Source organism: Microcaecilia unicolor, chromosome 8, assembly GCF_901765095.1.
Source record: "Microcaecilia unicolor chromosome 8, aMicUni1.1, whole genome shotgun sequence".
Classification (NCBI taxonomy): domain Eukaryota; kingdom Metazoa; phylum Chordata; class Amphibia; order Gymnophiona; family Siphonopidae; genus Microcaecilia; species Microcaecilia unicolor.
Window position 1 is genome coordinate 196,135,267 of NC_044038.1, and position 25,887 is coordinate 196,161,153.

The 25,887-nt window shown below is 41.8% G+C and overlaps 1 protein-coding gene across 5 annotated transcripts in view; it reads right to left on the reverse strand.

The window, feature by feature from the left end:
* Positions 1-12,731: 12,731 nt before the first annotated feature.
* The window catches only part of UCKL1 (uridine-cytidine kinase 1 like 1), an 88,831-nt gene continuing 75,675 nt past the window's right edge, over positions 12,732-25,887 (reverse strand). For all 5 annotated transcript variants that reach the window (XM_030212306.1, XM_030212304.1, XM_030212305.1 and 2 more), the window contains exons 10-15: positions 25,275-25,368; positions 25,052-25,114; positions 20,912-21,034; positions 18,563-18,670; positions 13,513-13,669; positions 12,732-13,057 (exon numbers count right to left, since the gene is read on the reverse strand). In XM_030212306.1, coding sequence (XP_030068166.1) covers positions 12,981-13,057; positions 13,513-13,669; positions 18,563-18,670; positions 20,912-21,034; positions 25,052-25,114; positions 25,275-25,368 — 622 coding nt within the window. In that variant the 3' untranslated portion in view covers positions 12,732-12,980. The remainder of the gene's footprint in view (positions 13,058-13,512; positions 13,670-18,562; positions 18,671-20,911; positions 21,035-25,051; positions 25,115-25,274; positions 25,369-25,887) is intronic.

The window sequence follows — 25,887 nt, forward strand, 5'->3', positions numbered from 1 at the left end:
GATTACTTGGCTTTGGTGGGGAGTGGAGAAATATAAATTACAGCTTTTTACGGATGATATTTTACAGATGCTTACAGACCCGAGTACTTCCCTGTTGCACCTGAAGTGGAGCTGAAGCAATATGGGACTTTAATAGGCTTTAAGATAAACATGTCAAAAGTCCGAGATATTGAATCTTAATTTGGATGTGGGAACAGCAGCATCCTTTTAGGCTCGATTTCCATACCATTGGGAACCACATCATATTGGATATCTTGGAGTTGACTTGACCTCCAATATCAATGATTTTTATGAGGCAAATTTGCCTTCCAAAGTAGAGGAGCTTTCTAGGGACTTAGATAGGAAGGCCTTAGTCTTTCAAGAGTGGGTAGAATTAATGGCATGGCCCTACATCTCCCAATACCAAAAACATTTTTTTTGTCAGGCTTAAAAGGAGGGTACTTAGATATATTTGATATAAACGCCCACCTAGGATGCAAGCTAAAGCCTTGCACCATCCTACAGTGCAGGGGGAATGATGGTACCTGATTTATTTCTCTAGTACCAGGCTGCTCAGCTCTGTATTCTGACGGACTGGCTAACACATTCCTCTAAGGTAAGGGTGAGCATGGAACAACAGTGGATGGGCTCAACGCCCTTGTGGGCAGTTCTCTAGTTTTCATATCCTGAAATTCTTCAGGGTGTTAAGAGGGTACCTGTGGGAATTGGTAGTCCACTGCAGACGTGGTATGGCGTAAGGAAAAACATTTTTCCCTAATAGGGCTTATTTCTTACAAATGCTTATAAGCTATGCTCCTGGATTTGTCCCTCGGCGGGAGGAGGGAGTATATCGACAGTGGGAGTCCAAGGGGCTGTATGTGCTTGGACAAATATGGGAGGAGGGGGACCTTTTATCGTTTCAAGATCTACAAGAAGAATATGAATTGCCCCACCCCCAGATTTTTCAATATACACAAATACGGGATTATATCCATAGGAAAGCACATGAAGACCTCTACTGGAAAGGGCTATGAGAGAGGGAGGAGATAAAGGTTGCATTTCCCAATTATATTAAGCTAGCTTCTTCCTCCCTGGATTATTATATTCATTGTTGGGAGAGGGACTTGGGGGGCAATGTATGAGTGGAAGAAAAGGGAAATGAGTTTTAAATATCTCCTTAAATTACCTGTCAGCAGTACATTGACTGAAAATGGACATAAAATTTTGTGTCATTGGTACAACACCCCACAAAGGCTGTTGAAACTTTTTTTTTTTTTTTTTACTATTTATAGCAATTTATATTCTTACAAGTATAACGTGCAAAGTGAAATACAGAGAAAAATTGAATATAAAGGAAAAAAAAGAAATTATTCAGAAAATATACAACAAATCTCTTTCTTAGACCACAAAAAACCTAGAGGGAGTGATTTACAGATGAGGAGATCAAAATACCATAAGAAAAACAAAAATTAGAAAGCGGCCTAGCCTGAATAATCCCACCCTATTATTAACAATCAGTTGTTCCTTTAATTATTCCTTCAGTCTACTAGATAGCTTCTTCATGTCCAAAAATGTTCAAAGTTGTTCTGGTTCAAAGAAAATATATTTATTGCCCAAGAATCGAATTAGGCATCTGCATGGATATGCGGTAGAAATGATGCGCCCAAAGCCCTCATCTCTTCTCTAAGAGCAAGAAACAGCTTCCTTCTGTCCTGTGTAGTTTTTGTCACATCTGGATATATCCATATTCTATGACCGCAAAATGTTTTTAAGGAATTCTTATAGTCTCATTATTGAATTTAGGTCTTGTTCAAATACAAACGAGACAATTAATGTCCTTCACAAGGTTACTTCTGTCAAAGAAATCTTCTAATAAAGCAGATAAATCCTGAATTCCAGGTTCAGTTTCCTGAATTTGAGGCAAATTTCCAGAACCCACAGGCTCCACTCCACTCCGAGGAGATAATGGAAGATAGTAGATCTTGTTAAATGGGGGAATAGCTGAAGAAGGAAATTGTAAAATTTCAACAAGGTATTTTTTGAAGAAATCCGTCGAGTTTATACCTGTAGCTATAGGAAAGTTCAATACCCTAAGGTTTAAATGTCTGTTATAATTCTCTATTTGCTCTATTTTCCGATATGTCACAGTCTTATCTTTTACCAAAACATCCATTATAGATTTAAAATTTTTAACCTCTGATTCCATCTGCGAAACTTGGTTTGATGAGTCAAGATTAACTTTTTCCAACAATTCAGTTAAATTATCTACTTTACTCACAAGAAGAGATGTATCTTGGGCAGATTTTGTAACAGCTGCAGTTAAATCTTGAATTGCTTTCCAAATAGACTCCAATGTAGCCACCACAGGAGCACCAGGCTCCAAGTTTACTTCCTTTGTGAGTTTGGGTGTTGCACTGCCAACCTGGGACCTGCTGTTACCGGATTTGATTCAGCTAGGCCTCCTGCTTCACTCCTAAAAATCGCAGGACATGGTGGAGGATTAAGCTCTGGAGAAGATAAAGTTGTTTCTGGCCCCAGTAGGGCCGACGCTCCTCTGTCGGCGCTGAAAACGGGGCTACCGATCCGATAATTAGTGGGCGGCTCATCACATATTGGTCTAGCGTCTGCTGGACCGGAGATGAAGTTCTGGCCAGCGGCAGTTGGCCTTTAACCATCCCCTTCCTTTTTGTATGAGGCATCAGGCAGAAGAAATTGTAAGTAGAAATGCCAGAGAACAACCAAGACCGCATAGCTAACATGCTCAGGCCGCCATCTTGTCACGCCCCCAGCTCTTGAAACTTTTTAAATATGGTACAGGACTTTGTTGGCACAGTTGCAGTATGGTGGGATATATGTATCATGAGTGGTGAATGTGTTCTGTGATGTAAAACTACTGGAGAGAGGTATATGCTTTGGTACAGCAAATACTGGGGGGCTCCATATCCCTTACAAGCGGAATCTTGCCTTCTTCACCACAAACGAGTTGGAATTACAATATTTATTTATTGCATTTGTATCCCACATTTTTCCCACCTATTTGCAGGCTCAATGTGGCTTACATCGTACCGAAGGTGCGTTTGCAGTCTCCGGTGTTTACAAATACAGAGTGATGTTGAGATGAGATAAAGTTCATGTAACTATCAATACTTATGGTTATGATTTCTGAACATGCGACATCATTAAAGGACAGACTTAGCAATTTATATTTTTACTGCCACTTGATTAGCACTGGCAGCGGCATGGAAGTACTCTTCTGCTTTGGATTTGTCAGTGACTTTACGTAAATTGGATTATCTCTACTTGATGTCAAAACTGACAGCTATCAGAATGAGACAATTAATCCAGTGGCGTTCCTGGGGGGGGGGCGGTGGATGTGGCCCGCCCCTGATGCACGCCGCTGGGGGGGGGGGGGTGCCGCGCGTGCCTGTCCTTCCTTCGTTCAATGCTCCCTCTGCCCCAGAACAGGTTCCTGTTCCGGGGCAGAGGGAGCATGGAACGAAGGAAGGACAGGCACCCCCCCAGCGGCATGCACCCGGGGGGTTCTTTCGTGGGGGGGGGGGGTCCTTTCGCCGGGGGGGGGGTCACACTGCATCCGGGGGGGGGGGGCACTGCACCCGGGGGGCAGGGCGCATCGGCGATCCGCCCTGGGTGTCAGCCCTCCTAGGAACGCCACTGAATTAATCAAATTTCATGCCATCTGGGATGGCTACAATTTGCGGTCTGCTCCAGCAAATCAGATATGACTGGAGACTCCTGAGAAAATTAAAGAGTCATGGGATAGGAGGCAGTGTTATGTTGTGGATTAGGAATTGGTTATTGGACAGAAAACAGAGGGTAGGGATATATGGCCATTTTTCTCAATGGAGGAGAGTGAATAGTGGAGTGCCCAGGGCTTTTTTTGAGGGGGTATTTGCGGGTACTAAGTATCGGCACCTTTTCCATTGTCTGCTAAAATTGGCCCATGGTCCCCAAGTTTTAATGAAAGAGCTCAGGCTCTACACACCAATTCTGCCTTGTCATAGATTCTATGTCTGATTACAGGGGGCCTGGCTATTATGGGGTGGGTCCCTCAGTGATCACCCCATCCCTGAAGGGCAGCCTAGCATTTGAGTACCGGCACCTTTTTTGCTAGAAAGAATGCACTGGGAGTGCTGCAGGGATCTCTACTGGGACTGGTGCTATTTAACATATTTATAAATGATCTGGAAATCAAAATGACAAGTGAGGTGATTAAATTTGCGGATGACACAAAACTACCCAAAGTTATCAAAACGCATGCGGATTGTGAAGAATTGCAAGAAGAACTAGGAAACTGGAAGACTGGGCATTCAAATGGCAGATGAAATTTAATATAGACACATGTAAAGTGATGCACATAGGGAAGAATAATCCAAATCATAGTTATCTAATGCTAGGGTACACTTTAGGAGTCAGCACTCTAGAAAAAAAACCTAGATGTCATTGTAGACAAATATGCTGAAATCTTCTGCCCAGTATGCAGCGGCAGCCAAAAAAAGCAAACAGGATGCTAGGAATTATTAGGAGAGGGATGCAAAATAAGACCAAACATATTACAATGCCTGTTTCATTCCATGGTACAATCTCACTTTTGAGTATTGTGTTCAATTCTGGTCGTCATATCTCAAAAAAAGATATAGCGGAATTAGAAAAGGTTCAAAGAAGAGCAACCAAAATGATAGAGGGGATGGAACTGCTCCTGAATGAGGGAAGGCTAAGGAGCTTAGGGCTCTTCAGCTTGGAAAAGAGATGGCTGAGGAGGGATATGATTGAGGTCTACAAAGTCCTGAGTGGAGTGGAACGGCTGGAGGTGAAGCGTTTTTTCTCTCATTCAAAAAGTACAAAGACCAGAGGACACTCAATGAAATTGCATGGGAATACTTTTAAAAAGATAGGAGGAAATATTTTTTCACTTAAAGAAAAGTTAAGCTCTGGAATTCATGATGTGGTAATGACGTTTAGTGTATCTGGTTTTAAAAAAGGTTTGGACAAGTTACTGGAGAAGTCCATAGCCTGTTATTGTGATGGACATGGGGGAAGCCACTGCTTGCCCTGGGACTGGTACCGTGGAATGGTTCTACTAATTGTGTTTCTGCCAGGCACTTGTGATCTGGATTGGCCACTGCTGGAAGCAGGATACTGGCCTGGATAGACCATTGGTCTGACCCAGTATGACAGTTCTTATGTTCTTAGGAACCTTTCTATTCAGTGGTTATTCTTTTCCATGCCCTTCTCTCATGTGGAGCCTTGGGGAGGGTATCTCAGAGATGGGTTGGCGGATACAGGAGAGGGGGCAGGCTCAAGTAAGTTAGTTTCTGTATACCTGCTATCTGGTTTACGCTACTCTGTTTTGAAGATTTTCAATAAAACAAAAAGAATTTTAAAAAATTAAAAGAGAGTTAAAATAGGAAAAATTAACAAAACATTTATAGAAAGAGCACCATGCTCAAACAAAAAAATAAGGACTGCCAACTGGCTATAATCAACACCCCAAGCAAGAAAGTTTAACCCAGCTCCCCGTCAACAAAAGCTTAAAAGTCCTTTAAAGAGTGCCTCTGAATAAGACAGCTTGAGCTCTGCTGAGTTTATCCAGCATGAGATAACACTCTGCAAACACTGCTGTGGCGTGTGCATGTGTGTCTTCTAGCCAGGAAACAAAGGGCCTTATTCTCTACACCACCCACACAGTTTTCCACCAAGATGCTCTTGCCAGTGCCCCTATTATGCTCTGAACAAAAGACAAAAAGATTAAAAGCATAGAAAAAAATATTATATGCACGTGGTGTGTGGGCAGGGGGAGAGGAGTAGAAAGAACTTATTAAAATAGCAAAGAATTTATTTTTTATTACATTTGTACCCTGCGCTTTCCCACTCATGGCAGGCTCAATGCGGCTTACATGGGGCAATGGAGGGTTGAGTGACTTGCCCAGTCACAAGGAGCTGCCTGTGCCTAAAGTGGGAATTGAACTCAGTTCCCCAGGACCAAGGTCCACCACCCTAACCACTAGGCCACTCCTCCATTTCATTCCAAAAGTACAGACTAGGGGACACTCAAGCAAGTTACATGGTAATACTTTTGAAATAAATAGGAGGAAATATTTTTCACTCAATGGTTAAGATCTGGAACTCTTTTATGGAGAATGCGGTAACAGCGGTTAGTGTATCTGTGATTAAAAAAAGGTTTGGACAAGTTCCTGGAGGAAAAGTCCATAGTATGCTCTTGAGACAGGCATGGAAGGAAAAGCAACTGCTTGCCCTGGGATTTGTAGCAGGGAATGTTATCACGATTCAGGTTTCTGCTAGGTTCTTGTAACCTGGCTTGGCCACTGTTGGAAACAGGATACTGGGCTTCATGGATCAATGGTTTGACTCAGTATGGCTGCTCTTCAGTTCTTATCCTGTACCTTAGACCTGATTTGCCTCTATACAAGCACAGGAGCCAAGGCAGCGCTGCGTATGCCTTGTAGCGCTATAGAAATGCTAAATAGTAAATAGTAGTAGTAGTATCTTCTCAACAGCTCATCACATTATATTGTGGAGAACCCAGACATGAACCAGTTATAATTCCCTAGTAAACACGAAAGATGTCAGTAAAGGGAGCCTTTATATTCTCTATATTTCTACAGATTTGTGGATATAGAAACTGCAGTAAAATTTGCTTGGTAATACATAGAAATAAAACAAAACACAGAAAAGAAAATAAGATGATACCTTTTTATTAGACTAAATACATTTTTTGATTAGCTTTTGAGGGTAACCCTTCTTCAGATCAGAAATAAGCAAATGTTGACAACTATCAGAATATATATAAGTGAAACACAAAAGCATTCCAATGACAGTCTTACAGGAAGAGGGTGGGGTGGAGGAGGTAAGAAACAGGGAGAGCTGGGTGAATGACAGGTTGGTAAGAGGGTGACAAAGCAGTACAATTTTATGGTTTATAATGGGCTACAAAACCCAGATCTTTGTTAAGTCCTGTCTGGTGGGTGTCAAAATATTTCATCATTTTAACTTCAAAGGTCTTAGGTTCCTAAAGTGCTGTCCCACAGAGGTAACGTCCTGGTTGGTATTGGAATGTTTAATATGTCTGTGTAAACTGACAGGGCCGGTCTTAGCAAGTGCAGGGCCCTGTGCAGACCAATTTGATGGGGCCCCATCCTAGCTCCACCCCTCCGAGCTACAGGGCCCCTCCCTCTGAGCTCCAGGGCCAGCCATCCCTCCCTCCGAGCTCCAGGACCATCCCCCCTCCCTCCCTCCAGAGCCATCCCCCTCCCTCCCAGCTCTAAGGCCTGCCTCCCTCCCAGCTCCAAGGCTCCCCTCCCTCCCAGTTCCAGGGGGCTCCTGCCCTCCCTCCAAATTTTAAAAATCATCTTACCTCGTCGGGTTACAGCGGCAGGCAGCAGCAGTGAAAAGCATGTGAGCTCGGCGCTTCAGGAGCCTTCCTTTGGTGCCGATACCCGCCCTCATTTCCTGTTTCCGCAAGGGCAGGACCAGAGCTGAGAGGGAAGTGAAGGCTCCTGAAGCGCCGAGCAGCTCACATGCTTTTCACTGCTGCTGCCTGCTGCCGTAACCCCGACAAGGTAACTTAGATGACTTTTAAAATTCAGAGGGAGGGGGACTGGAACTCGGGCAGTTGGGGCGGAGTTCAGGCGCGCCGCGAAGGACCCCCTTGAGCGCGAAGCCCTATGCGGTTGCCTTGCCCTAAGACCAGCCCTGTAAACTGAGTCTTTCTTTAGCATCTGGCTTGTTTCTCCAATATAGTGCCCTTCTTCACACTTTTTACATTGAATGATATATACCACATTTGAAGATAAGCATGTAAAGGACCCCCTGATGCTGAATATTTTTCCTATGTGAATGACTATGGGATCCTGTGAAATGTGTCAGCATACTTTGCAGCTATATAATTGCAGGGATGTGTGTCACAGTTCTTTTTGAGCTTCTTTCAGGAGCTTGCTTTTCATTAGTTTGTGTTTTAAGATGGGTGGTTGTCAGGCCAGCATTGGTGGGGCTGGGAATCTCTCTCAGTAGTTCATCCTCCTGGAATAGAGGCTGTAGATCTTTTATGATTCTTCTCAATTTTTTTAGCTCTGGATTGTATGTCACTACAAGGGGGATTCTAGTCTGTGGCTTTCTTTTCCTTGTACTGCAATAGGTTTTCCCTGGGTATTTTAAAGGAAGAGGTAACGTCCTTGGAGATTATTTTGGGGTTGTAACCTTTTTACTTGAAGGACTCAGTCAGGATTTTGAAGTGTTTATCTCTGTCTCCTAGGTCAGAGCAGATACGATGGTATCTTGTAGCTTGGCTGTATAATGGATTTTTTTTTGTATGGGAAGGGTGGAAGCAGGAGTTGTGGAGGTAACTGCATCTGTCCGTAGGTTTCCTGTATATAAATGTTTGTATACAGCCATTGCTGATGGAAATGTGTGTCCAAATATGAGGAAATATTGGAGAGTAGTTAATCTTGAATTTGATTGTAGAATGGTATGTATTGAAACTGTGAAATTGTTTTGTCATCAATATACCGGTAGTATTTTATGAGGTATGTATTCAAAAACGTCTCTTCCAGTTTTGCCATGGTTAACATATTACGGTACTATCCTGGTGCCCATGATTTACAGATACATATCATTGTTAAAGCGAAATAATTGTTAGAATAAATGTAATTAATTTTGTAATAGTTTCCGTTGAGTACTGTTGGTCCAGGATGGATGTTTTTAGGAACTTATCACATGCAGCTATGCCATCTGCATGGGGAATGTTGCTGTATAGCGATTCTACATCCATTGTGACCAGAAGAGCACCCAGTAGTAACTGCTTGATGTTTTTTTTAATTTGTTCAGAAAGTCTGTGGTGTCTGGTATGCAGCTGTTTGTCTTGTGCACAAAGGGTTTAAGAATCCCCTCTATAAATCCAGATATTTCCTCTGCAAGTGTGCAAATGCCAAATATGATTGATCTGCCAGGGTTTCAAGGATTGTGGATTTTGGGTAGCATGTAGAATGTTTTTTTTTTTTTTTTTTTTTTTACATGTGGCTGTACTTGCTTTGGAAGTGTTTTGATAAGATTTTTCAGCTGTTTTGTATAATCCTGCATAGGCTCCTCAGTTAGTTTCATGTAGTATGTGTTGTCTGCGTCATCCTTCAATGTACTTTTGTGTGTCCATAATCGCTATAAAGCCTCCTTTGTCTACACGTTTGATGAAAATGTTTTGGCTATTTTGTAGGGTTTTTATGGCCGCTCTTTCTGGTGAAGAGAGGTTGTACAGAATTTTCTTTTGTTTGCTGGAAAGTTGTAATTTCACCCTATGTCTGAAACTTTCTATGTAGTTGTCTAATTTGTTTTGTCCATCATGTGGGGTGAAATTCGTGTTCTTTTGTTTAAAACTGTGTTCCAGTCTGTTGTGAGTCTCTTTTTTGGTGGAAATGTACTTCCAGTAGAGTTTTCTAAAGAATTCTTCCAGGTCTCAGAATAGTTTCATTTCATCTAATTTGCTGGAGGGACAAAATAGAAGTCCTTTGGACTATGATAATTGGTAGTTCCAGAGGTTTACTATCCCCATTTGATTTGCACTCCCATCAGCGTGGTCAGTGGGGGTTTGCCCATAGGACATCTGCTGAATTTTATGATCTCCTAGTTTGTTTGGCTTCTGATCCTTGTATACCTCAGATGGACTGCAAAGTGTATCCAAGTTGTTTGAGGCTGCAGGTGTTGTGCTGCCTGTGCTCTGAGATGAGATGCTGTTCTCTCTGTGGTGTTGCAGGAGAGAAGTCAGCTTTTTTCCTTTTTTGCAGATAGCAATGTATTGTTTTTTCGCTTGGATTATTTCCAGGTCTTCCTTTAGTTGGCTCATAAGGTAGGGGGATTTAGCTCCTCCATGTTCCTTATAATTTCTTCTCTTTGGCTTTTTATCATTTTTTACTTTTTATAAAATCATTTCTTAGTTTCTGACTAGTGCAGAGTTTGCCTATATAGTCAGAATTGTAAGTAGCAGCTGAAGGATTTCTAATCTTGAGTTCTTTGGGAACGACATCATTCTTCTTGCTGATTGTCAGAAAGTAAAGGTGACTGTTCTCACTTTTGTTTCTTTCTCCATAAATTTGTTCATTTGCTTTTTCATGCCACTGTATGCAGTATCTTCCATCTTGAGTAAAGTGACGTGGTAGCCGTGTTAGTCCACTTTTAAAGGTAATAAACAGAAACAAAACAAAGAAAAGAAAAGAAGATAATACCTTTTTATTGGACTAATTTAATAAATTTTTGATTAGCTCTAAAAGACAACCCTTTTTCAGATCCGAAATAAGCAAATGTTGACATTATCAGAATATATAAGTGAAACACAAAAGCATTCCAATAACAGTCTCACAGGAAGAGGGTGGTGTGGGTTAGGTGAGAAACAGGGAGAACTGGGTGGATGAGAGACAGGATGGATGGTTGATAAGAGGGTGACAAAGCAGAATTTTGTGGTTTATAATGGGCTAGAAAACCTAGATCTTATAAGTCCTGTCTGGTCGGTCTCAAAATATTTCACCATTTTGACTTCAAAGGTCTTATGTTCCTAGATTGTCTTAAAGTTTCCTTCTAGTATTCTCACCATAAGATCTTTGATGCACTGTTCTCGCTTTCCAAAGTGCCGTCCCACAGAGGTGACATCCTGGTTGGTATTGGAATGTTTAAAAATTTGTCTATGTAAATTGAGTCTTGTCTTTAGAATCTGGCTTGGGATCCTTCACTGGCTCAATTCAAAATATGGTATATATCATTCAATGTAAAAATTGTGAACAAGGGTGCTATATTGGAGAAACAAGCCAAATGATAAAGACGAAACTCAATTTACATAGGCATAATATTAAACATTTCAATTCCAACCAGAATGTCACCTCTGTGGGACAGCATTTCAAAAAAAAAAACAAAACAGAATACTGTATCAATGGATCTTATGGTGAAAATACTAAAAGGAAAGACAAGTCAAAATGATGAAATAATCTGACACCCACCAGCGAGAACTTAGAGATCTGGGTTTTCTAGCCCATTATAAACTGTAAAATTCTACTGCTTTGTCACCCTCTTATCAACCATCCATCTCTCCCTGTCTCTCACCTAACCCACTCCACCCTCTTCCTATGAGACTGTCATTGGAATGCTTTGGTGTCTCTCTTCTACATTTTGATATTTGTCAACATTTGTTTATTTCTGATCTGAAGAAGGGTTACCTTTGAAAGCTAATCAAAAAATGTATTAAATTAGTCTAATAAAAAAGATATCTTATTTTCTTTTCTCTGTTTTGTTTTATTTATATTCATTACCAGGGCTGCCGAGAGACTGGGCCAGGCCCGGGACAAGGCCACCCCCCCCCCCCCCTCCACCAGGCCCTCTCTCCACCCCCGGGCCCTCTGCACTGACCTTAAGCGCTTCACCTTCGAAAGCGCAAGCAGCGGCAGGCCACTCCTTCCTTCTGTGTCCCGCCCTTGCGGAAGTTACGTCAGGCGAGGGCGGGACACGGAAAGAAGGAGTGGTCTGCTGCTGCTTGCTGTGCTTTCGAAGGTGAGGCGCTTAAGTTCAATGCCAGGGAGCGACAGAGGGCGGCCCTGTTCATTACCTTTAAAAGTGGACTAACACGGCTACTACATTACTTTACTTAGTAATACAAAATGCCTCTTTATTAATATTCTTATAAAATGTTGCTTGCATATTCACTACATACAAACTGAAAATGTTAAAAGTCTCATATTTTTTAAGTGGAGAAAGCAGCTCAGACATCTGCACACATACTAACACACTGGTCTGCAATGAGGTGCAAAAATCATTTGACTTCTATTAATTTAAATGAGAAAACAAGATTTACAATAAAGGTGCATTCTAACATGTACATGTAACTGCTCCAGCCACCAAGAACCATCCTGGGGTGGATTTTGTAAGACTGCAGAGGGATGTCTAGGAAAGGTTTGTCTTTTTGCTGATGATACCAAGATCTGCAACTGAATGATCACTTCTGATGAATATGAAAATGAAAAGCTATCGACAGCTTGCGTGAGTGCTTGATGCTTAAGATTCAATATGAAAAGGGTATAGTCACACTTTGGAAGGCAGAAGTACAAACCAAGGGAGGATGAGACTGGTATATGGCAAAGAAACGAAAGAATTTGATGGGATCGTGTGCATTCACTGCTCAGTACATTTGTCATGTGCAGTGTTGCCTTCCCTGGTAAAAGGAGCCTGTCCTAATAAAACTATGAACCTCTGACACTGTCCCGGTCATGGCTGTGATACAGGACTCTTGCTTCCAGAGATGTCACAGAAACCGTCACAGTAGAAAGATTCAACCTGCTGTTTCTATGGTGACAGATCTTGTGTGGTCTGCTACATCCTGTGTGGAACTATATCAGTTAGACTTACTGGCCAAAGACTTGCTTGCAAAAGTCTCTAACCCCTAAAAAGCTTTATCTGAGTCAACATGAAACCCAACCACTCCCAAGTCCATCTCTCTGTTGCCCATCTGTAGCTCATTTACTACATGCCCCCCCCCCTCACTACCAATCTACCCTCTCACTGTTCCTTCAGTCCTGTTACCCCTCTCTCTCTCTTAAGCACTACCTTTACACACATGCCCACATAGTCTCCCTTACTATTTATCCTTACTTTATCCTCCCCCCACCCAACTACTCCAATCTGTCAACACAGCAGAACAAAATATATAATTGTCTGTAAGGAAAAAAAACATGACTCCTTCAACATGAACTGTTTTTTTCTTTTTTAATTTTAAAAACACTTGTGCAACTAGATAAGGAGTTTAAATAGATTAAGATTTGTAGTGCTAATTGTAGCATCTGTGCATCAAATATCCTGTTTAAATTCTTCAGGAGCGATTCACAAATACATTTTTCCATTTATTTTTGGCTAAAAAAAAAAGACCACCCTGAATTTATCTGCACCATACACAAATTGTGGAAGGTGCCGTCTCTGACTTCCGGGAGAAGGCTCCTTCAGATATTGCTGACATCCTCCTCATCACTCCAGTCTGCAGGCATATCTGTCCCAAAATAGCGATCCCCAAAGTTACCTGACAAGCGAAGGATAGAGGAAGAAAGAAAGGGTTATTACACTTCAGTGCTTAAGTTTTCATCTAGCATTATCTCATAGCTCCAGAAAAATCATGCAATCATGAAGAAATAATGAAAGCTTTTCCAAAGTTAATCATCAGTGGATAGAAGTCTGCCATTGCTCAAGTCACACTTGCAAAATACTCTGCAGTTCTAACAAAGACTCCGCTTATTTCTGTACTGCTAATAGTGAGTGCCCTCAGGCAACACATCCAGGATGTGCACAGAATTAAACCTGTCAGATGTGACACATTGCAGCCCATTCACTGTCAAGTACAACATACAGCTCTTGTTCTCAATGACCTGTACTTTCTACTAAGTACTTTGACATGCTTCTGTTTTGAGTGAACTGTGCTCCATTGCAAACCCAGCCTTCTTTAGACTCTGCAACATGGACAAAGAGAATATCACTTACCTATACCAGGGATGATGTGGAAGAGATCGTTCACCTTCTTATCCACTGCAGTTGTGATTATCTTCACTTGTGGGAAGGCATAAGCCACAGAGTGTACACCCATCTCAGCCATTAGGAGACACAGCAGAAAAATTTTATCCTCAGGGACATCGTGATCCTAAAGAGGTAAAGAGAACTGCTTTCAGTACTAGGTGACACGTATAACCCTGCTAAAGCACCTCACTCCTGCCCTGCAGCACCCCAGCTATTCCAATACCAAGAAATACACATACAGCACCATTGCACCTTAGTAGATAAAATAAGAGTTGCACTATTGGGTCAAACCAAGGGTCCATCTAGCCCAATATCCTGTTTCCAACAGTGGCCAGTCTAGGTCACAATAACTGGCAGAGTCCCAAAAAGTGGCAAGATTCTATGCTACTTAATTCCAAGGATAGGTAGTGACTTTCCCCAGGTCTGCCTTAATGGTTCATGGACTTTTCCTCCAGGGATCTGTCCAAATCTTTTTTAAGCCCAATTACATTAACTGCTTTTACCACTTGTTCTGGCAATGATCTCCAGACTTAACTATACATTGAGTGAAAAAATATTTTCTCTTATTTGTTTTAAAAGTATTATTGTGTAACTTCATAGAATGTTCCCTTGTCTTTGTACTTTTTGAAAGAGTAAACAATTGATTGTAAGTCTAAATACTTTGAAAATGAGCGCCATAGTACCCTATGGAACTTTGTAAGTTTATGTGCTATCCACCGCAGCCAGACTCATATTCGGAAAAACAAAATATGAAAGTGCTAAACCCCTATGAGAAAAGCTACACTGGCTCCCACTCAAAGAACGCATCACATTCAAGATATGCTCCCTAGTTCATAAAATCATAAAATGCCCCAGCCTACACTACTGCCCCCCCCTTCTCCACTACTGCCAACTCCAGACTTCGCGCCTTCTGTCTCGCTGCACCCTACGCCTGGAATAAACTTCCTGAGCCCCTACGTCTTGCCCCATCCTTGGCCACCTTTAAATCTAGACTGAAAGCCCACCTCTTTAACATTGCTTTTGACTCTTCCTGCATACCTCATAAAAGGTATGCAGTACAATTGTAAATAAACTTTTTATATTAAATCGTCTAGTCTTCTCTTCAGTAACCATTTGTAACCACTCGCCTCCACCTACCCTCCTCTCTTCCTTCCCGTCCACATTAATTGATTTGATTTGCTTACTTTATTTATTTTTTGTCTATTAGATTGTAAGCTCTTTGAGCAGGGACTGTCTTTCTTCTATGTTTGTGCAGCGCTGCGTATGCCTTGTAGCGCTATAGAAATGCTAAATAGTAGTAGTAGTACATGTCAGATCTGATAGACTTACCACCCAGGAATGCCAAAAGATCATCCCGTACATTCCTTAATCTGCACTTCCCCAGTTTCAAAGGTCTAAAATACAAAGCTAACGTATGCAAACTTTTCCAACTTGAGTGCACAGTTATGGAACGCATTGCCGCGTAACTTAAAAACGATCTACGAACTGACTATTTTTCGCAAACTTCTGAAGACCCACCTCTTTAATAAGGCATACCACAAAGATCAACACATATTAATGTAACACATCTCCTCCAACTGTTTTCATTTACCTGCTTGTCTAAATGTTACTACTATACTATTCAAGATCTTTATGTAACAATAATTGTCTATTTTCTAAACTATTTCCATCAAGATCGATACATTGTAAGCCACATTGAGCCTGCAAAAAGGTGGGAAAATGTGGGATACAAATGCAATAAATAAATAAAAATACCTTTTCCAGTTCCATTACATCTTTTTTGAAATGTGGTGACCAGAATTACACAAAATACTCTCTTATCATGGAGCAATGCAGAGGCATTATAATATTCTTTGTTTTAGCCTCTATTCCTTTCCTAATACTTCCTAACATTGTTTGCTTTTTGTATCATTCCCACACACTGAGAAGAATATTTCACCGATAGTCCAGAATGACACCTAAATCCTTTTCCTTGGTGGTAATTCCTAATATGGGACCTTGCATATGTAGTTATAGTTTGGATTATTCTTCCCAATGTGCATCCCTTTGCACTTGTGCACATGAAATTTCATCTGTCATTTGGATGAGTCTTCCAATCCCACAGAGTGCTCCTGTAATTTCATAAAACTTTGAATAGTTTTATGTCATCTGCAAATCTGATCATCTCACTCATTCTTCCCATTTCCAAATCATTTATAAATACGTTAAAAAGCACTAATCCCATAGAGAATAGTCTATTACTGTTTGTAAACAAATTTATTTTTAAAAAAGGCACTAATTCCAGTACAGATGCCTACTATTCACCTTCCTCTTCTACTTGAAAGAATTGACCATTCAACCCTACTCTCTATTTTAACCAGTTCCCGATCCACAGAAGATTGCCTCCTATCCAATGACTTTTTAATTTTCTCAGGAGTCAGCAATTTTCTCAGGAGTCAGCCTTCTGAAAATTTAACATCAACCGGCTCCTTTTTATCCACATATTAATTCACACCCTCAAAAAAAAATGTAGTAAATTGATGAGGCAAGATTTCCTTTGGCTGAATCCATACTGTCTCTGACCCATTAAACCATGTTTGTCTATGTGTTTAGTAATTTTGCACTTTATAATAGTTTCTACCATTTTGCCCAGGACTGATGTCAGGCTTATGGTCTACAACCAAGAAAAAATTGGGGAAGACCAATGTAATTCCAACCAGGGGAAACAATTTATTGATAATACTAAAAATGTGTAAGATATGTGGAGGTGTACTTTCAAAGCACTCAGACTTACAAAATTACATTGAGGGACATTTTCGATATGACATCTGTCCAAAATCTGAATAGGCAAAGTGATCATTTTCAAAAAAGAAAAACATCTCTTTTTTCCTTAAACACTGTTTTGAACAAGGTTTTGTGATTTGGACATTTCGCTTTTTTGGTCCATTTTCAGAAAAAAAAATGTCCAAGTGCAAAATGCACAAAATCAAGCCACTGGGATGTAGGAGGAGCCAGCAGTTTTAGTAGACTGGTCCCCCAGATCTCCCAGGAAAGTAATAGGGCACCCTAGGTGGCACTGCAGTGGACTTCATAAAATGCTCCCAGGTATACATCTCACCATTGCTCCTCTATCTTGTCTGCAGAATCCCCAAAAACCCACCCAAAACCGACTACCCCCAACTGTACACCACTACCATAGCCCTTAAGGGTGAAGGGGGCACCTATATGTTGGTACAGTGGGTTTCTGTTGAGTTTTGGAGGGCTCATAGTTTTCTCCACAAGTGTAACAGGTAGGGGGAGGTATGGGTCTGGATCTGGATCCAACTGTCTGCAGTGCACTGCACCCAACACTAGACTACTCCAGGGACCTGCATGCTGTTCTAATGGACCCAAGTATAACATCTGAGGTTGGCAAGTAATATTTTAAATTACATTTGTGGGGGGTAGGAGGGGGGTTAGTGACCACTGGAGGAGTAAGGAGAGGTCATTCCTCATTCTCTCCAGTGGTCATCTGGTCATTTAGGGTACCTTTTTGTGCTTTGTTATAAAAACAGGTCTAGCTCAAAATGTCATAGTTTTAGTTCTGGATGGTTTTGTTTTGTTCCATTATAGTTGAAAAACTACAAGTGTTAGGAACACCCAGATCCCACCCTTAACATGCCACTGGCACGCCCCTTTGTGATTTGAACGCACTTCTGATGGACTTCATAGAAAATGGTCTAAAAAAAATCGGTTTTGAAAATACCAATTTGGACGTTTTTGTGAGAAAAATGTCCAAATGCAGATTTATGCCACTTTTTGGACGTTTTTCCCTTTTGAAAATGAGCTTCATAGTAATCTATTGAACTTTGTAAGTCTAAGTGCTTTGAAAATGAGCCCCAAAGGCTGATTAGTCCAAAATTTCAAGACGACTGAACGGACTCAACTCAGTCCTGTGTTTCAGCACGACAAGCACCTGGCTCAGGAGTCAGATATTCCGGTCTAGCTAACAACTGAAAATTGTTAGACAGTGAATGGCAGTACAGGGATATCAGTCAATAGGCCACACTATAACAAAGCTGTAACACTGTCAAAATGATGACTCAACAACGTGTAGAAATGAGATTGATTGAGTGTCAAACAAGACAGCATTTTGACAGTTTTTCATTTTTATGTTATAGTGTGACTTATTGGCTGATATCCCTGTACTACCATTCACTGGCTAACAATTTTCCATTGTCAACTTGACTGGAATACCTCAGACTCCTGAGACAGGCACTTGTAGGCCGACACGCATGACTGCATCGAGCCTATTCAGTTGTCTTGATATTTTGGACTTATCAGCCTTTGTATCTTACACATTTTTAGTATTAGCAATAAATTGTTTCCCCTGGTTGGAATTATATTTGTCTCCCTCAATTGTTTTTCTTTGATCTTGTGCTGTGCTTTGGGGGCAGTCTTTTTTATGGTCTGTAACTTCCAGGATCACCCCTGCATTATGTTGGTCACCTTCCAATCTTTAGGTACCACAGACAATTTTAATGACAAACTACAAATTACAAAATAGGAGACCTGCAATTTCATTTTTGAGTTTCAATACCCCTGGAGGTACACTATCCAGTGCAGGTGATCTGCTGCTCTTTAACTTATTGACTTGACTTATTACATCTTCCAGATTCACCGGGATTTCTTTTAGTTCCTCTGTACTGTCACCCTTAAATACTATTTCTGGCATGGGTAGTTCCCTTATATCTTCTTCAATAAAGAATTAATTTAGTCCTACACAGAAGCATCCCCTGCCATTCTAATACTGAGAATCACACATATAGCATGGTCAATGCACATTAGTCCTGTTATGTAGCACTTCTGCTACTTTAGTAATGAGAACCACACATACAGCTCTGCCAATGCACCTCACGGCTGCCTTGCAGCATCCCTTGCTATTCTAGTAAGAAAACACATACAGAGCTGTGTTTCACTAAGAGAGGAAAAAGAAATGATCACATAAAAAAAAAAAAAAAACTTATTTCAGAGATCTCAACAGCTGCTTTTGCCTTACCAGCAACACTCTCACTGCCATCATTGCAGCTGCACCTGTAGAAACTGTGCAATCCATTAAGATAACATGATCTTCACTAATGTCCTTTGGTAGCCTCAGGTAGTGCAGCTGGTGAGACACAATGGATGGAGGAGGATAAGCAAGAGAGAGAGAGAAACAGAACTGTTAGAAAGACACAGGGAGGGTAAGTAAACACTGCTGGTTACACCAGTAAGAAATATCCACTGACAAAGCCATTCCTGAGTTTCCCAGGGCTCTATCCGTTTCCAAAATGCAGATCTGAGAACCTTTACTACTGCATCAGAAATTGCAGCAGCAGCAACTGTGCATGGTACATTCTAGAGAGGGTGGGGGAGGCTGGTACTGTGACAGATTGCAAAGGCAAGAACAGGGTTAAGAGGCTGAGAGATCCCAAATTCTGGACATGAGCTTCTTTGCTTGCTTACTTACTCTGAACAGTAGAGGACCAACAAAGAAAGAAGATAATAAAACTGGCTTAGACATCCAGCAGGTAATCAATTTATAGGGCTGAATCCTTACTTTGGGCATAACCTGTCAGAATGGATTGGTCTATTTGTCATTATCTGCTGTTATTTACTATGTTATAACATGCAAGAGAACTGGTGTTTGCCTTTGCGTGAATCCCCACAAATTCCTGGGGCAAATCTGAGACTGCTGCTGATTCCAACATCTGGTCAATGAGTTCAGACATGTACTGCTCTGCAGTGTCACGTGTGCGAGCTTTGATCGTTCTTCTGAGTTGAAGGGTTAACCAAGTAGTAGGTTCTGTCTTCCTAAAATTACGCCTTCGTGCCATTCATTATTTTGTTTTCTAAGAGCAATTTTCCCTACTGGTTAGGGCACTTGCTAAATCTCACTTAGATTACTGTAACAGTTTAATATAAGCTATCATGACGAAACTTCACATCAAACTTCAGACATTAACACTGCAGCAAAACTGATTTTTGGGTTGAAGAAGTTTGATAGAGCGACTCCTGTTCTAATGCATTTACACAGGCTGCCTGTACAGGCTCATATTGATTTTAAGTTAGCATATATGATTTACAAAACCTTTGAAGGTTCTAGCCTTGAATACCTTATAGACCTGTTTTCATTTCCAATGAATGTTAAGTCATCTTGAGCAGGCTACTCTCACTTATTTTTCCTTCAGTATTGAGAGTTCGCTAAAAGATCTTAGAAAATTCAGTGCGCTATCATGCTATTCAAGTCCAACGCCTTACCTATGGATTTGGAACAATTGGCACTGACTTTTTTACTGGCTGCAAAGATGGCATTTGCCAGACCCTGAATATCCACAGAGGCGCCTATATTCCATTTTGGAGATCTATCTGTGCTGAGTTGAGAAGATAGGATGAAATCTCCAGTAATTTGAAAGGTAAGAACTTGCACCATGAAAAGACATAGACCTCTATACCTTTATAAATGTTCCATTCTTCCCAATGCTAACCTGAGGGGGCTGGGGGAATTGCTTTGCGATATCATCCTGCTATCTTCAGCTCTCTAATATGGCGGTCTATTATGTAGAATAAAAGCATGGATAGCTTCATCCTGATGCAGTCTGCAAGTTTGAAGATGGCTTGAGTGGGGCGGGAGGACCTGGGGTTACAGTCTATTATTTTTGTACATTTTGTTTCCCCTCTTGAATTCAGTAGCGGCTACAGGTTTCACAGTTGGATAAATCTGAGCTAAATCTGAGCTGTTTGAATTTCTTTTCTTTGGTGCTATATGTACACTAGTGTTGAGGGGAAGGTTGGGAAGTTGTTCTTTTGCCAGTTTCCAAATGTTCTTGCACTGAAATTCTTAATAAAAAATAAGTAAAGTAAAAAACGAAAAAAAAAAAAGTCTGGCACTCTTTACCCAATGATTTGAAAACAATGCATTCTTACAGCTCCTTTTGAAAATATTTAAATACTTATCTATTTAGGATATATCTAGTATAATTTATTTTTCCTCTTTTTGAATTCATTTTTGTGATTCTCCATGTTGAACCACATTTCATTCTTATAGTGCTTTTTGGAACTGTTTAAAGATTTGTTTAGAAAATATCTAGTATGACTTTTTCTGTTAATTTGTGTTTGTAATCCACTTTGGACCATATTGGGAGTTGGCAGAATATAAATGATATATTGCACTACAAGGAGGTTATTTCTTTTGCTGTAAGTTCAGGTTTTGAAACAGAATAACATGGATTTTCAGAAAATGGAATTTAAAAATTCTGAAATCCAACATCTTAGTCTGACAGAACTTCGGAAGCTGTTTCTGGCCCATCAGATGTGGCAGAGGAATTGTGTCCTGCATCAACTGCACTGCCCAAGCTCAGGATCTTACCTCAGGTTCTCCTGTGTATGGATTTGTCTGGATAAGGATTGTGCCAATCCGGACATCTTTACAGACAGCTCGCAATGCTGGTTCCATTGTCTCCCCTGCTCTCAGAACAGACACTCCTGTGATCTGCAAAACACAGAAAAGCAGATTTTCTGGATGGAGATGGCTCCAATCTGTTAACATCCTGACTGATAACAGTAGGAGGAGAGAAATTGTTAAAAACAAATCAGGATCACTCTGCAAATGCCAGACTCAGGTGAGAATGCCAAGTCCCTGGGGAAAGTGAGCCTGTTTACCTGGAAGTAGGATTCTCTGCGTACAGAGTGGTGCTCAAGCCACACAATGTACTGAGAATTGCAGTGTGATGCCTAACACACCTGCAGTATTATTCCTTAATTGGGTTTAGTACTTAACATCCCAATCACAAGTGGCTCATTTTTGAATTTGATAACTACCTCCTCAGAACTTCTAAAATCTCTACCTGCACAACCTCAAGTCACCTGCCCTTAATTCTCATTTCACTCTTGACTTTCTTTTCTTTCATGGATGTCCACAAGTGCAGCACTCTGGCAGACATTCCCAACTATGTGAACCTTCTGAGGCTCCACAGTTCAACACCTCCTCCCTGTGGAGTTGCACACTCAAAGGGGCCGATGCTCAGAAGTAAACGCGGGCACTAGAGGCCTTTAGCAACAGACTAGTGCCCACATTTGCTAGTACACAATGCTGAGAGCCGACAAGCATGTGAACCAACGAGCTCGCCGGCTCACAGCACAATGAACACGCAAATGTATTCAAAAGGATGCTGATGAGGTCACTTTCCTATTCCTCTCCTGTGTTCAGAGCTGGCGTTAGTGTCTACAGAGGAAGGAGAAGCAAGATTATCATACGTATTTCTGTTAGGAAAATATTTCATAGCATTATACAAAAAGAATGAAGGCAAACTAAATAAACAGATCACTGTCTTCTCGAACCTACCTCAATTTACACCTCTCCAACTGCAAAGGCATTAAATACAAGACTTCCTATGCATCCAGTTTCTCCTTTTTGGGCAGCCAGCTTTGGAACGCTTTGCCAAGGTCCATCCAAAAAATCAACGACCATCTACCATTCAGAAAAATGTTGAAGACCCATCTCTTCAAGAAAGCTTACCCTAATGACCCTACCTAACTTTTAAGCCCACCCACATGATTCTGTTCTGACGATTATCATACCTTTGACCTTATCTCCCAATCTCCTTATGACTATTCCTCAATCTTTTCCTCTCCATCCTTCCCACTCCGTATCCCTCCCAATCTCTCTTCCTTTGCTCATCCTATCTTTGTTTTACCTCTCAATGTTCAATTTACATATCCTTAAAAAACCCTTATTACTATGTTTATTACAACTTGTAATACTCTCCTTCAAGACTTTGTAATTCTATTTGCTATGTAAGCCGCACTGAACCTGCAATGTGTGGGAAAGCGCGGGGTACAAATGTAATAAATAAATAAATATCTGAGCTGTGCCCTGTTGTCTGCAATGATTTTGTTGTTTGGGGGCAATTACTGCAAAAACGAGTTTTAGATGTGGAAACATTAATATTTAGAGCTACTTACCATAAAACCCAATCTGTAAAGAATGCTTCATAAATAATAATAAAGAAACATCAACTAGCCATCTACTTACCGCTGTTTAAATATACGGTCTTTTTGAAATTGTATGATCCAAACATGACATACATTTTCTCCAGCAAAAGCTTCACTGTTTGATTCTCAAACATCATTCTAGCTCGGCTTGGCTTTAAATAACGGCTTCAGGCTTTTTTTTTTTCCCAGTCTCGAGGATGAAGTAATCATAGGTGGGAGGGGGAGGAAGTGAGAGAGACAGCAAAGGGGCGATATCTTGTTTTCATCTCCACCACCTCCCGCGGGAGGGCATTCCAAGCATCCACCACCCTCTCTGTGAAAAAATACTTCCTGACATCTTTCCTGAGTCTGCCCCCCTTCAATCTCATTTCATGTCCTCTCGTTCTACCGCCTTCTCATCTCCAGAAAAGATTTGTTTGCGGTTTAATACCTTTCAAGTATTTGAACGTCTGTATCATATCACCCCTATTCCTCCATACCCTGGAGGAAAGGAGGAACAGGGGTGATATGATACAGACGTTCAAATACTTGAAAGGTATTAATCCGCAAACAAATCTTTTCCGGACATGGGAAAGCGGTAGAACGAGAGGACATGAAATGAGATTGAAGGGGGGCAGACTCAGGAAAGATGTCAGGAAGTATTTTTTCACGGAGAGGGTGGTGGATGCTTGGAATGCCCTCCCGCGGGAGGTGGTGGAGATGAAAACGGTAACGGAATTCAAACGTGTGGGATATGCATAAAGGAATCCTGTGCAATAGGAATGGATCCTCAGAAGCTTAGCCGAAATTGGGTGGCGGAGCAGGTGGGGGAAGAGAGGTTGGTGGTTGGGACGCGAGGATAGTGGAGGGCAGACTTATACGGTGTGCCAGAGTCAGTATTGGGAGGCGGGACTGGTGGTTGGGAGGCGGGAAATACTGCTGGGCAGACTTGTACGGTCTGTGCCCTGAAAAAGGCAGGTACAAATCAAGGTAAGGTATACACATATGAGTTTATCTTGTTGGGCAGACTGGATGGACCATGCAGGTCTTTTTCTGCCGTCTTCTACTATGTTACTATGGGGGTTGAGGGGAGAGAGAAATAATGCATGGAGAGGGGAGAGGGAGAAATGTTGGACATGGAGTGTAAGGAAGGGCGAGATGGTGCATGGGGGAGAGAGAGAAACATTGGACATGATGTGTAGAGGTGTGGGGGGGTGCCATGAAAAATTGCTCAGACACAAAGGGTGCTGTGAACCGAATAAATTTGGGAACCACTGCTCTAGAGTAACAAAGAGACACTGGTGGGAGGAGAGGAAAGGAACACTGGACAGTCCTCAACCAGCTTTACACAAGCACATAATCAAGCAGTTTGCAAACTGAGCCAGAGCTACTGTTTGGTTAGTGGTAGGAAAAATTATTTTCTTTCATAAAAAGTAAACCAGTATGGTCAAAGAAACATTTCCAATTAAGAGAGATGAACAATTTGTTCCAAAGAGATCTTAAAATTAGCATCAGTTGTTTTTTGCAACTTTTCCTTTGATAGTGTTTATTGTTCTACCAGTTTTTGGTGTGCCCTCATAGTAAATAAACCCTTTTCAACAGTATGTCTTATTGTTTGAATATTTTTACTGCTGTAATTGTCTATTGCTTATGTTTAACTTATTCTTGCTGTACACCAGCTTGAATGAATTGAATTCGTTCAAAAAGGTGGTAAATAAATAAATACACAGGCCTGCATTAACTGGGGAGGGACGGTAGAGGAGGGAAGGAGGGAGGACAGAAGTTGCAGTCTGCAGTGCTCTCCTCAGTTATCAGCAAGGCCGCCGAGAGGGGAGGCAGGGGGGACAAAATTCCCTGGGCCCGGGCCTCCAAGGGGGGCCCGGGACTGCAGTCCCCAGTCTCACCTGCCTGTCTCCTCGGCTCCGGGCCCCCTGCATTTGAAGCGGCAGACGCAGATCGCCTCCCTTTGGGCCTCCTTCCCTCCCTGTGTCCCGCCCTCACAGAAGTTATGTCAGACGAGGGCGGGACACAGGGAAGGAAGGAGGCCTGAAGGAAGGCGATCTGCTGCTGTCTGCAGCGCTTTCACACAGAGGTGAGAGGCGCTATGATTTCAATGCAGGGGGCCCTGCCCGGTGGTAGACGGTCGACGATGGAGGGCGGGTGGGACTGTGGCGCCGGGCCCCCCTTGGAGGCCCGGGCCCGGGGAATTTTGTCCCCCCTGCCCTCCCCCCCCCCCCTCAGCGGCCCTGGTCCTGCCCTTGTGGAAACGGGAAGTTACATCAGACAAGGGCGGGACACAGGGAGGGAAGGCCCGAAAGGAGGCGATCTGTGACTGCCGCTTCGAATGCAGGGGGCCTGGAGCCATGGAGGCAGGCAGGTGAGACCGCGGGCTTCAGCGGCAGGGGTAGTGACGGGGGGCGGCCTTGCCCTGGTCTAGTCTCTCGGCGGTCTTGGTTATCAGACACCTGGCAGCTTCACATTACAAGCCTTTTGTGTGTCACTTTTTGCACTTGAGTTAAGAGGTCGCCATGCTTACCCTTGTCCCATCATAGGCTCTTCCATCATAGTCCTGTCCCTGGGGAGTCTGTACAGTGCAGTTCTGGTGTAAAACAAACAGAACATGTTGCAAAACTGTGTGATCACACTGATATATATACAGTACACGCTGTTAATCATACTAGCTTTTGTGTGGAATACAGTCAAACTCAAAGCACTGCCAGATCCTGTACAGGAAAGCAGATGATGATAGTGTCACTTACTCGGAAGGGCAGTAAGGACAGGGCATGCTCGATCAGTAAACGCATTAGTCTCTTGGAATAGAAAATAAATTCATCTCGACTTGTTTCCTTGTTTCTAAGGAACAACAAAAACAAAGATGCTTTCTCAGATCAAATACATATGGGTGTTTTCATTGTACCAACTTCTTTGAACTTAAGTAGGACACACAATTTTTAAATGAAAATGTTGAATTCTGAAGTATAAATAAAGAAATGCAAGAGTAGCATCTGGGTCTTCAAAATCAAGCTAACTAGCACTGCAGTGGGGATCAAGCAGCTTCAAGTCATGTTGCGATTTCAGGATTTACAGGACTCAGCTCACTCATCTCCTAATCCATGTACCCAAAAACTGGTTCATAACCTTACAATAAGAGTTCTTACAGGCTATCAAACAAGTGAAACTGCTGATTTTATCACATGGAGTTTGTATCTTCACCCTCCCCCCCCCCCCCCCAAAAGTACTTATGGGTAATGGGGGAGGAAAACAAGGACTACATTAGCCTGTCCCCAGTGACCCTAACACAAGAAGATGGAACACAGTGGACAAACTGTGATGCGATGTGATGGAATCAAATTAAATTGCAGAAGAATTTCT